Raw genomic sequence first — 12,479 nt, 5'->3', positions numbered from 1 at the left:
TCCATCAGTAATATATTTGATAATGTATGGGCCCAACCAATGCATCTTGAATTTTCTTGAAAACTTTACAAACTTGCTTTCATAAAGGAGAACAAGGTCTCCTACCTAGAACTTCTTCTGCTTAATATGTTTGTCATACCAAGCCTTTTTTCTTTCTTTATGTAGCCACTGATGGAATTCTACTATAAATCTATCTTCCTCCAAAGAAAGTAATTGCGACATTTTTTCCTCCATTATATTAGGTTTTGCCATATCTGTAAAAGCTACAAGCTCTAATACAAAAACTCGAGTACTTAATTATTCTTTTAAGAGAAATACTGAAACCCTCTAACCGTTGGTCCTTTTTGACAATTGATCTATCACTGTATATCCTTGTGAATCCCAATCAATGAAATTACTCTAATACTATGGAAAATTCTCAAGCCTAGGTGACTGATATCTGCATATTCTCATGATAAATAACTCAAATAAAATTTATTTAATAGTAGAAAATTAAATTTCTGCTCATTGCATTAATCACACCAATAGTTGAAAAATGAACAGCGCAAGAAATAAAACACATACACAAGGGATTTCTCCTTCAAATCAATTTTTCATTCCTTTGATCAAAGGTGGCCTATGCAAACTACTTTGAAAATTATAATTCTTTTATTAATAAAAACAAAATTGTAATATAAAGAATTGAATTGTTGTGAATAATTATTTTTCATTTCTTAATTTTTAATTGAGTGAATTTTATTTTTATTTTAAATCTAACATTTTATTTATTTAAGGATTATATATAAGTGTGTGTGTGAACTGAGCTAACACCAACTTAGACATGTCTCTCGATCTACCAAGTGCCAAGAGGCATTAAATCTATTTTCATGAGGTTTTTATTTATACCCTTAATAGATCCCAAGTTAAGATGGATCTAGATTGATTTAATTATTAATTATAATTATAAATATTATTATTATTATTATTTTATGTAATTTAATTGAGTTAACATGCTTTATTGATAATTATAATTATTAATGATTTTTTTTTTTTCACCCAAGTCAAAATGTTAAATATTACAACATCTTGACCATACTAGGTTGCAATGAATATAATGATTATTATTATTTTTAATTTAAATTTAATTTTTATTTTATTTTGACTGAGTCAAAATATTAGCAAGACATTACAACATCTCTACCACAGTGACAAAAGAACACCTTTGGAACCAATAATGATTTTTCTTATATAAAATTGTCTTATCATTCCATGTAAAAGAAGTTCATTCCTGATACATGATATATCACCTCTTTCAATACTTTCATAAAAGAGATTTGATCCCTCGTGGAGCTTGGTAGATCCCTAGTTAAGATGAATCCTATTAATTATAATTATTAATTTTATGTATTTATTTTATTTTTATTTTTATTTTGATGTAATTTGACCCAAGTCAAAATATTAAACATTACAACATGTGGATCATACTAGGTTGCAATAAATATAATCATTATTTTATTTTATTTTATTTTTTAATTTAAATTTAAATTTTATTTTTATTTTTATTTATTTTGATGGATTGAAAATGTTAACAAGACATTACAACATCTCTACCACACTAACGAAGAACACATTTAGAAGCAATAATAATTTTATCATTCCATGTAGAAAAATTCCATTTAAATATAATTAATTATATGTATTTTTTTTTAACTTAATCGAGTTAAAATATTAAATAAAATATTACATTACAACATTTTTACTATACTAAGTTAAATAATACTTCTAAACACAATATTTTTCTTATGTAAAATTGTATTATTTTATAAAAAATAATAATAAAAAAATCCATTCCTGACTGTCCTCTTTCATACATACAGCTCACCTCTTTCAATCCACCTCTGTAAATGACTCTCATCTTTTCAATCCACCTCTCTAAATGGCTGTCATCTTTTATGTTCTCTATAAACGATTATATTCACAATGCATATAAATGATTACATTCAATGTGTGCAATGTTGTTGTGTTATTCAAGTTGTTTCACTTTATAAAAAGTCAAACCAAAACATGTGTGAGGAGCTTATCTCGATCACTCTCCATATTCCATTCATCTAAATTGGTTGGTGTGTCTGAAAATGAAAATTAATAGAAATTTTATTCCATTCATCTAAATTGGAGTCTGAACATGAAAATTTATAGAAATTTTGATTATAACAATGTTCGGAATCAAAATCTCTGGAAAACCAAAATCTGCGAGAATTTAGAATCTAGAATCTATATACAACGATATCTTTTTAACACTGAAAATCTGAGTACCACTTTTATTTACATCGAAAATTCAACCTCGAAACGGTCTTAGCTTCCAAATTTTACACTCTGCGCCATTGTCTTGTGATTAAACCAGAGAAAACATCATGACAATGAAAATACAAAAAGGAAAAACCTCCACGGTTCAACGTGTATACAAAAACCCTATTCAATACTCAATATTCACTGTAATCACATTCTTGATTTCTTTTTCTGTAAATCTGGGAACACCATTCTTCATTTTCTTTCTGTAAATCTGGGAACACCATTCTTCATTTTCTACATTATAAATCACAAAAGTTTTAAATCTAACAAAAAAAAATTAAATCTAATATTAAATCTAACATGGTGACGAAGTTCAATACCGATGTTGTAGTTCCATCTATCATCGTTCAAGTCTGTGTCTGAGAGCGATTCCCCCTTTATCACCAGGTGCGTTCTCCTCCACATAAACTTTGACGTTTTCTTACCCCAATCCCCGCATGTCCACCCACACATACAGAGCTTCCTTCTCTTCCACTGCATCCCAAGGCTTTCGCAACCCACCCCTCACGGCATCCCCTGTTCTGCTAGACGCACCAAGGAAAGGATTATCGAAGAGCTGATTAAGGCCAAACCCCAAGCTGTCAGACGATAAAATGGATTTGTTACATGGCAAAATAAAAGAAGGGTTTAAACCTTAATAGCGACATAATAAACCAAACAAGGACGGAATTCGAAGGAGTTTTACAATGCTCACCCATAAACATATTAGACAAACCCCCGCTACGCATTTCAGAAGCCTGGCAGTTTTGTTTGTCATTCTAAATCGATGAATCGTCCCCAGGCCTGTATTTCGCTGTAGCTTACTCTTCCCGGCAGCCTCCTCCCACTAGTTGGCGCACTTATTCCATTACTCCTGCATTCCAATGCACTTTGGGACACAGACCCTTATAGCATCTCCAACGAGCTCAAATGTTCAATATTGGGCAACATCTCTGAATTGGAACACCCGCAGATTTCAAGACACTCACACACCCGTTAAGTTCCCAATCGAGATTGGGAGCAGCGTCTGCAGAGTGGAGCACGACCTCTAACAAAGACTTTGGAGGCCCGTAAGGTTACCCACCGACTCTGGGAGCGTCAAGAGATTGAAGCAACCAGTCAAGTCAAGTCTTTGGAGGCCTGTCAGATTCCCCACCGACTCTGGGATACTCCGCAGATTGAAGCAATCGAACAAGTAAAGAGTTTTAAGGTTCGTCAGGTTCCCTACCGAGTCTGGGAGCCTCTGCAGATTGGAACAACCGGCCAAGTAAAGATTTTGGAGGCCCGTCAGGTTCCCGAACGACTCCGGGAGCGTTTGCAAACTGGAGCACCATTCCAAGTCAAGACTTTGGAGGCGCCTCAGGTTCCCGATCGAGTCTGGCAATGTCTGCAGATTGGAGCACGCCGCCAAGCCAAAACTTTGGAGGCGCCTCAGGTTCCCGACCGACTCTGGGAGCGCCTGCAGTTTGGAGCACCCGGCCAAGTTAAGAATTTGGAGGCCCGTTAGGTTCCCGACCGAGTCTGGGAGCGTCTGCAAATTGGAGCACCCGGCCAGGCAAAGACTTTGCAGGCCGGTCAGGTTACCAACCGAGTCTGGGAGCGTCTGCAATATGGAGCACATAACCAAGTTAAGGGTTTGGAGGCCCATTAATTTCCCGACCGAGTGCGGGAGTGTCTGCAGATTGGAGGACCCGACCAAGCAAAGACTTTGGAGGCCCGTCAGGTTCCCGACCGAGTCTGGGAGGGTCTGCAGATTGCAGCACATGAACATACGAAGACTTTGGAGGCCGGTCAGGTTGCCGACCGAGTCTGGGAGCGTATGTAGATTGAAGAACCCGCCCATGTGAAGACTTTGGAGGCCAGTCAGGTTCCCAAACGATTCTGGTAGGGTTTGCAGCTTGGAGCACCCCAAGTGAAGAATTTGGAGTCCTGATAAGTTCCAAAATTCATTTGAAAAAGTTTCAAGATATCCGGTGTGCAGAACAACTTTTTCGAGGCGGTTGAGCTTGTCAATGGACTTTGGAACTTTCGAAAGGGGAGCATGTATATGCAATTCCCTCAATTGCAGAGGTGCCTGCAATGTTCACATGCATTATTAAAGCGAGTTTGAACCTCTACAGCTTTTTGTCATTGTGGTATACGATAACAAAAACTCAGTTCAACAATTTTTACAATATGAAAAAAAAGTAAATAGATCTGTTTAAAAAACGAAAAACAACACTATACGTGAGATTCATGTCGCCAGAGTCTTTTCAGTCGTCGCCCTTCTATATGTAACACTCTTAAATTCTTTAATGGAATCCAGGGAGGTAAAGAGGACTTAGGACAACGCTCCCAACGGAAATATAATAGTGGTGGTGACTGTTCACTTCTCAATACTCGTTCAACAGAATGACTTTCAGCCCTAAGCAGCTGCAACCTGCTTAGGTTGCATCTGCCGGCAAGGTTTTCAAAAGATTGTTCAGGGCCATTTCCGTGAACCATGCTAATTCCACGCACCTGAATTGTTCACCCAGAGCTGTTAGAAACAAGATTGAAAATATTGGGAAGTTCTAAGATTTCAGAACTTGACAGACAACTTTGATGGCACAAGGCTATTTCGAAAGTCCATCAAGAATACTTACAAATGATTGGCCAGACATATTATGAAGAAGATTCTCTGTGAAACGCCAAAGACGACGTGGATATTCTGGATTCTCGGCGATATCTCTGCCGAGGTCTCGTAGGTGGTCGTGCATTCTGAGACGGTTCGTACTGTCCACCTCAACCAGGCATCTGTTTTCCAGCTTCCAAATACCCAGCAACCCTTCCCAGTCGGATCCATCCCATACTCTTATAGCGGTATCCCTGTCTTCTCCTATAAAGAAACAGGCTACTTCTAAGAATATCTGCTTCTCCTCTTCATCGAGAGCATCGTAGCTAATTCTAAGTCTGCTTCGTATATCGTCGGGAAGTACTTTGGAGGTTTTCCGCAATTGCGCACTCCAATGCCTCAAATCATCTTTTCCACGAAGAAGCGCCCCAAGCACTTTAAGCGATAGTGGCAAACCATTGCAGACATGCAAAAACTTCTTAACCACTTCTTCAAATCCTATAACAGGACGGGGTTGACCGAAGGCATGCCAGCAAAAGAGTTCTTGCGAGTGCTCTGGATTGATGCCTTTCAGTGTATAAATGGATGACTCACCAATACCTGCGCTTATAAGCACATCCTTATTGCGAGATGTAATTAAAATTAAGCTACCTACATCAATAGTATCTTTAACCGGTGCACATAATGCATCCATTTGATCCATATGATCAATATCATCTAAAATGATAAGAGCCCGTTGAGAAACTGTTTTGAGCCTCTCTATACCTTCATCAACGCTGTTTATTTGTGCATTCCATTGAATCAGCTCCTTAAGAAGGCTACTCTGCAGGGAAGGTAAATACCTGGATCTGACATCAAATAAGAAGCAAGATCGACTGTAATTCGATCTCTCTCGGTTGAACAACTGTTTAGCGAGGGTAGTTTTTCCTACCCCGCCAAGACCTACAATTCCCAAAACTTTAGCCTTCTGGCTTTGCCACTGCAGTGAGAATGTCCTGTCCACATCTTTTATTTTCTCATCGAGGCCAGTAGGATATTTAGCAATGTTCAAAGGTGGTTTGCGAACCTTTTTCAAAACTTGTTGGATGACCTCCTCGACCAGCTGCCACTCTTCCCTGAACAATATTCACAATCACAGTTAATTGACTAATAAGAAACATCTACATAAATAATATGTGATATACTTATCAATCCAGCAATGTATAAAACTCAAATAATAGCGAGATTTGGAGAATCTAATTACTTGTCCTTCAGCTCAAAACCGCTTATATCTGCCACGGCAGAAAGAGCATTCCTCCATTTTTCTATGGTGTTGGGGTCATATCGTGGTTGAGAATCAAATGTTCTCTTCCTTTCGAGCATGCCTAGAGCTCGAGTATAAACTCCATCTCCGCCCCGCAGATCTGCGGGCCCGACTTTGTAGAAGACCGGAATTATTGCCGACCCCGACTCCAACATCTGTACCAGCTCGTCAAGACACCATCTTGATTCAGCGTATCCTGGAGAAAAAATTGCAACCTGCACTGAGGCTGTTCGAACAGCCCCTTCGATCTGAGGATTCAAGCCCTCTCCACTTTCCAATTCTTGTTGGTCCAGAAAAACTGCCAATCCAAGACCTTTAAGGCGATAGTAGATATGGGTAGCGAGTCCTTTCTTGACATCAAGGCCGCGGTGATTCAGAAAGGCATCATAAACATAGCAATTGTTATTGCCATGGGAGGGGGCCGTGGAGGTGGATGCTAAGGATGTAGCGTCAAGGGATGGGGTAAAGTCTGCCGTTAGATATAGAATAAAAAGGAAGCCAGATACAATATATTTTGCAGAGATTGAGAAAGTGCGCTGATCCTCAATATTGGCGTCTGAATGATTAAGGAATGCAGAGAATTTACCAGCTACGTCTTTGCACATGATTGAAAACAAAACAGCTCTGGTATGTGTTTGATTACTGAGCTTCTTATTTCCTTGAGCAAATCAAGTGGCAATATACTTTAATCTGAACATGGAAGCATGAAGTTTCCTGCCAATTTCCTCTTCCTCCCGTCACAGCATTATTGACCATTCCCATCCATCCGTTCCTGTTCGCAAAAAGCGTTTGGAAGACTGCGTAACTGAGTTGATTTTCCTGTGCAAATCTGCCTTACCACAGATAAGATTCCTTTAGTTGGGACCCAATTCTTTATGCAATTTGGTAGTGGAGCCGTCCATTTGATTGCGACCATTCGTTTCTTTTGGTTGCGACCTCATCTCAATGTGCATAACAGGGCCGGTTTCTCTTTTTATTTTAGTTTTTGACTAATATCGTTAAGAGAATGGATTCATGTTTTAGTTTTTAAAGTCAAAATGTTGGTTGTGGGTTTTGCAACCTTCCATTTGGACGTACTTTGCAAGTGATTGGACACTATCACAGGTCAACCATGTTAGAGATATTTTGATTTTAATTTTTTTTTCTTCTATTTAATTATATTTGTATATTGTTTTAAGACGATATTTTTTAAAATAAATTTATTTTCAATATAAGTTTTATGTTTATTTAATTATATTTGTATATTATTTTTAAGAATATATATTTTTTTAAACCTATTTGTTTTCATTATAATTTGTATGTTTATAAACGTTCTCACATTTAATTATAAATGAAGAGTTTAATTATTAGATGTTTTTATTTTCTTCTTAGAATTTGGTGATAAAATTTGTATAATGTGATGAATTTAAATTGCTTAAAAAGCATTTTTAAATGTATAAATATATTTAACATTCAGAAAAGCTTTTAGGACATTATTTCTACATATTATAACACTAAAACTTAAGATTCCAAAATTTCCCTACTAAATTTCTGCCAAAATTAATCAGAACAATTGCCCAAAAAAGTGTAAAAATGTCTAATGTTTAGCTTGCCATGTTATATATAGTAAATTGTAATATATGGAGGGCATATTTGATAGAAAGAATGAAGAGCACAACTGTACACACAACTTAGTTTTTTCTCAATTCCTTAATCAAGGTCATTGATTTGCTTCAAAATTCCATGGAAAATACAAGTTATACTTCAAATAAAAAATTGTTATGATTGTTTTGAATGAGATGTTTATTTACCACTATAGATCCATCTTAAGTAGGGATCTAACATGAGCCAAGAGGGATCAAATTTCTTCACATTCAAACTTTTCTAGAGTGCAAAATACAATATGTTATTTTTCATTGTCTAAATTGTATTTTGGAATGCTAAATCTAGTATATATAGGAGCAAATAAAAATTTTAACCATAAAAACTTCTTTTTTTTTTATATATAGATATATATATGAAAGTGATATGCACATAAATTAGTTAACATAGATCTTCAAATAGTTTATTTAAATATCTTGTTAAAATATTTTTGAAAAGTATAAGATTTAAACATCTGATTCACACTTTTTTTTTACTTCTAATTACTTTACAACATATTCATTTTTTTTTAAATTATAGCCGACATTATTTTAAACTTACACATCCCCTCATACTAGGTTGTAGAATGAGCCTCTAGGCTCAAAGATGCATTTAATAGGTTCTTGTCTTAGAAGGACAATAATGGGTTTAATCTCTATCCTTCTTCCTTGTGTAACATCACATACCTTCTATTAAATGTTCACCTATTTATTCCATTAATCCCCTCTACATGTCCATCCAACAACTTGTCATCTCCTTCTAATTTATATGTACTTTTTATATTTCAGCCATGTACCAATCCTTTGCCAATTCTCCTATAGTGACTATCAATTGGGATGTCATTGCCACAAACATCAAACTTGTGAATATTATATTCTACCATAGTGCAAATCTCCATCTATTTTAGGGAAGCAACAATCAAATAAAAAAATGCAATTTAATTTTTTCTTAGTTATCCATTGCAAGTACTCCAGATTTGTAAACCATATGACTTTAGGCCATGTTTTCCAATCATCCACTAAATCTCTTTCTGCATTCTCTTTTTATCACAATACATTTGTGAATGTCTCCAATGTTTTCCAATGTTTACATATGTAATATTCCTTTTTCTTGATATGGTCAAAATGGACGAAATTTGCCCATGGTATTTGCTGTGGTATTTTCCTAATTTTTTGAGGGAAAACAATAAAATAAGGTTTCTAGAGATTTCATCGAGCCTGTAAAAGGGGATAGGAGCTAGGCATTTGGAGCATACTGAGTTGTCTATCTATTTTCTCTTTGTTGAGAACTTGACAAGGTCACTTCTGGTTTGATTCGAAAACCTCATGGGTGTAATTTTTCTGGTGGATCCATCCAAGGTTCACGATTGTGCTCCAGTGTCTTTGATTTCTCATTTGATGAACAACCATGCATTTCATTGCAGAGGTTCTCATATTATTTTATGGGCATGTACTATTTTCTTGACTTAATAGTATAAATAAAAGGTTGCATTTCCATATCTTGTTTGTGTTCTTGTTTCTTACGGAATTTTTTTTATTAGAACACTAAAGTGTGTTATATCCATTAAAATTTTCAACTTTTGAAATCTTACAATGATATCAGAGTTGTGCACCCTCCCAGCCTAAGAGATTTATGCAAGGAACTTTGATGGAATTTATTCTCACCCTAGCGTCTTCATTGGTATTTAATATCACCCTAATTGATCTTTTTTAGAAATTTTCCGCTACCCGTTCGAGGAAATGATTCTGATCTATATTGAGGTGGAGGATTTCGCAATTGAAAAAAAAAAATCTTTTTTAGAAGTTTTCCGCTACCAGTTCGAGGAAATAATTCTGATCTATATTGAGGTGGAGGATTTTGCAATTGAAAAAAAAAAAACTGTGTGGTTGCATTAGTTACATACTTATACCCCAGGGTTGACCACAACATTCAACTAGACTGCGGATCTTTACGTCAAGACAGGTTGCAGTAAGAAAGAAAAGGTTGTGTGGTGATCACAGCACTCTGGGCACAACATAAGAGCAAGGGAACACCATTGTGTTGCACATAGCTCGTAGCACAGGTCGGTGAACAAATTTTCAACACCGTCAGGAGAGCGGTGATTTGGTCTCGCTGAAGGATCGAGTAGGGGGTCAAAACTGTCGGGAGAGTTGCGTGAGGGCATCAGCGATTTGGCCGCATTGAAAGAGATCTCGTAGAAGGTTAATTTGGGCTTCCAGTAGCATTTGGTCATATGGTGGGCCAATACACTAACTTGCAATTGTGAGAGCGCCATATAGACAACACGCCAAGGATGAAGGGCTGAACAGCCAACTGCACAGTAGCTTGAACCTCAAATTCACTTCGCCAATCAAACAACTGGTCGTGTAGGAGCAGAGGAGGTTGAAGGAAGTAGGCACCATGTCATAGATCAGTGGGACCATAACCCATCGCAACAGAAACTCAAGGTCGAAGCGAATCATGCTGATAGGCCACAAAATTATACAGAGCGTAAGCCATATTCCAACGACCGCCAAATTTCGAAGACGGACCATACTTTGTTACAGCAAAGGATCTAGCATTGTGGAGATAGGGATGAGAGGCAATTTTCTCGTTCTCGGGTAGTGATTACAAGGTAGAGAGTGTTGGATATTTTTTTGGATGGGGAAAATACCAAAACCAATTTTCAAACACACACACAGAGACAATGCTCTGTTTTACTTTACTCCAGGATCTTTTTGTGCACAGGAAGACTCAAAAAAAATTTCACTGAGAGACAGAGTATTTCAACATCATAAAAGATTTCTGAGAAATTAAAACAAAAAAAATTCACTCTGTCTTCATATGAGAATTTACACTGCTGGAAAATTCCCAATAACATTTACTGCTGTAAAAGCTCCATACACATTTACTGGTGTAAAACAATTTTATACACTGCTGTAAAAACAAAACTTACAGACTTACAAAAAAAAACACGCACCACCATTTTCTTTGTGCACTGCTTGTGCAAAAACCACACATGGTTTTCTTACACCTTTGTTTTTCAATACCTATCAAGAGCATTACAATCTGTTCCTTATATTTTCTTTGCACTGCTGTGCATACAACTCATATTCTATTTCGCTGCCGCGCATACTAATTTGTCTCTCATGTGCAATACATACATTAAAAAAGTCAACAAAAAAAAACTAACTTATTACATACGTTTTTTTTGGTTTTAATACATGCCGTATAAGAGGTATATAAAACATATATAAAAAGAATTAAAACTATGCGCCCATGCCCATATTAATGGGACTCCACCAAAAATTACGTGTGTGCCCATAATCATTTAAGACGGGCCTCCACCAACCTTCGTAAATGCAATAAAGCCCTCAGCGTTTCCTCTACGGCGGTCAACGGTAAATCTTTCACTTCACGCAAAACATTGAATTGATGTGGGTTCGTATGCAGCTCCAGGTGATCAACGACGGAGAACACGGGAGACAATCAAACGGTGGAGAACGATATCGGAAGCCCTTACTTGAGTGAACGATATCTCCCGATGGGTCAAACTTGCTTACGTCAGGCGAGAGCCACGTGCCTTCACCAAATTGCATCGGAGCTCAACAATACGGAAACCACCTTTCATGGATGGCGGTGCGATATGATCCTGGCCGGTTTTATGGCTTTGTTCGGTGGTTTTGGAATAGTACGTGCGCGTTGAAATTATAACTTCAACACTCCCCTTTAATTTCAACAGCTGGGCATTCAGTCATACCAAGACACTTCCTCAAAAATTCAAAGCTTTTCTGATCCAGTGGCTTTGTCAAGATGTCCGCAACCTGTTCCTGGGTCCTGCAATGTTCTAAGATAATTTCTCCATTGTTCACCAATTCTCTGATGTAGTGAAACCTTGTATCAATGTGTTTCGTTCTCTTATGAAACACTGAATTCTTTGACAATGCAATAGCTGAGCTATTGTCACAAAATATCACTGTCGCTTTTGCCTGCTCTTGGCCTAAGCTTCTCAACATTCTTCTCATCCACACTGCTTGACATGTTGCTGTTGTAGCTGCCACATATTCAGCCTCTGCTGTAGACAATGCTACAATGGACTGCTTCTTAGAAGCCCATGAAATGGCTCCTGAACCCATATGAAATACATAACCGGAAGTGCTCTTCCGATCATCTACACTTCCAGCCCAATCACTGTCAGTGTATCCAACCAAATCTGAATTTTCTGAGGCATGATATAAAATTCCAAACATTTTGGTACCTTTGACATACCTCAAAATTCTCTTTGCTGCCTGCCAATGTCCCTCCTTCGGCCTCTCCATGAACCTGGAAATTAAACTAACAGCATACATTAAATCAGGCCTAGTTGCTGTTAAATACATAAGGCTGCCCACAATGCTTTTGTACAGGCTAGGATCAAAATCCTTGCTGCTGTCCTCTCTGCTGAGTTTTAATCCCATCACTGTGGGAGTGATTGCTGCCTTGCATTCTTCCATCTTAAATCTGCCCAAAACTTGATTTACATATCTTGCTTGAGATATAAAAATCCCTTTTTCATTTTGATCTACTTCTATGCCTAAGAAGTATCTCAACAAACCCATGTCAGTCATTTCAAATTCATCCTTCATGACTGATTTAAAATTCTCAATAAGATAAATATCATTTCCAGTGAAAATAACA

The 12,479-nt window shown here is 37.1% G+C and overlaps 1 protein-coding gene and 1 pseudogene across 1 annotated transcript; both read right to left on the bottom strand.

Moving 5' to 3' along the window:
- Window positions 1-2,625: 2,625 nt before the first annotated feature.
- LOC149214610 (uncharacterized) lies at window positions 2,626-4,800 on the bottom strand. The gene is made up of 2 exons (XM_089390931.1): window positions 4,534-4,800; window positions 2,626-4,381 (listed from the first exon to the last, which is right to left on the bottom strand). The coding sequence occupies exons 1-2, from the start codon at window positions 4,789-4,791 to the stop codon at window positions 3,356-3,358; spliced, it is 1,284 nt and encodes a 427-aa protein (XP_089247057.1). The 5' UTR covers window positions 4,792-4,800; the 3' UTR covers window positions 2,626-3,355.
- Window positions 4,801-4,867: 67 nt separating this feature from the next.
- Window positions 4,868-6,808, bottom strand: LOC149214609 (disease resistance protein RUN1-like; annotated as a pseudogene).
- Between the last annotated feature and the right edge of the window lie 5,671 nt (window positions 6,809-12,479).

The sequence above is a fragment of the Pinus tabuliformis genome, chromosome 1_1 (genome assembly GCF_031772625.1).
Source record: "Pinus tabuliformis cultivar Carrire ecotype Pingquan chromosome 1_1, CPIR1, whole genome shotgun sequence".
NCBI lineage: Eukaryota > Viridiplantae > Streptophyta > Pinopsida > Pinales > Pinaceae > Pinus > Pinus tabuliformis.
This window is presented reverse-complemented; position numbering and strand designations above follow the sequence as displayed.

Bases quoted from the DNA above. Each gene is read 5' to 3' on its own strand.
- LOC149214610 (XM_089390931.1), bottom strand. From the start codon at position 4,791: ATGGTTCACGGAAATGGCCCTGAACAATCTTTTGAAAACCTTGCCGGC. The intron at 4,382-4,533 runs GTATAGTGTTGT...TGAACATTGCAG, and splicing joins TCTGGCGACATGAATCTCAC to GCACCTCTGCAATTGAGGGA.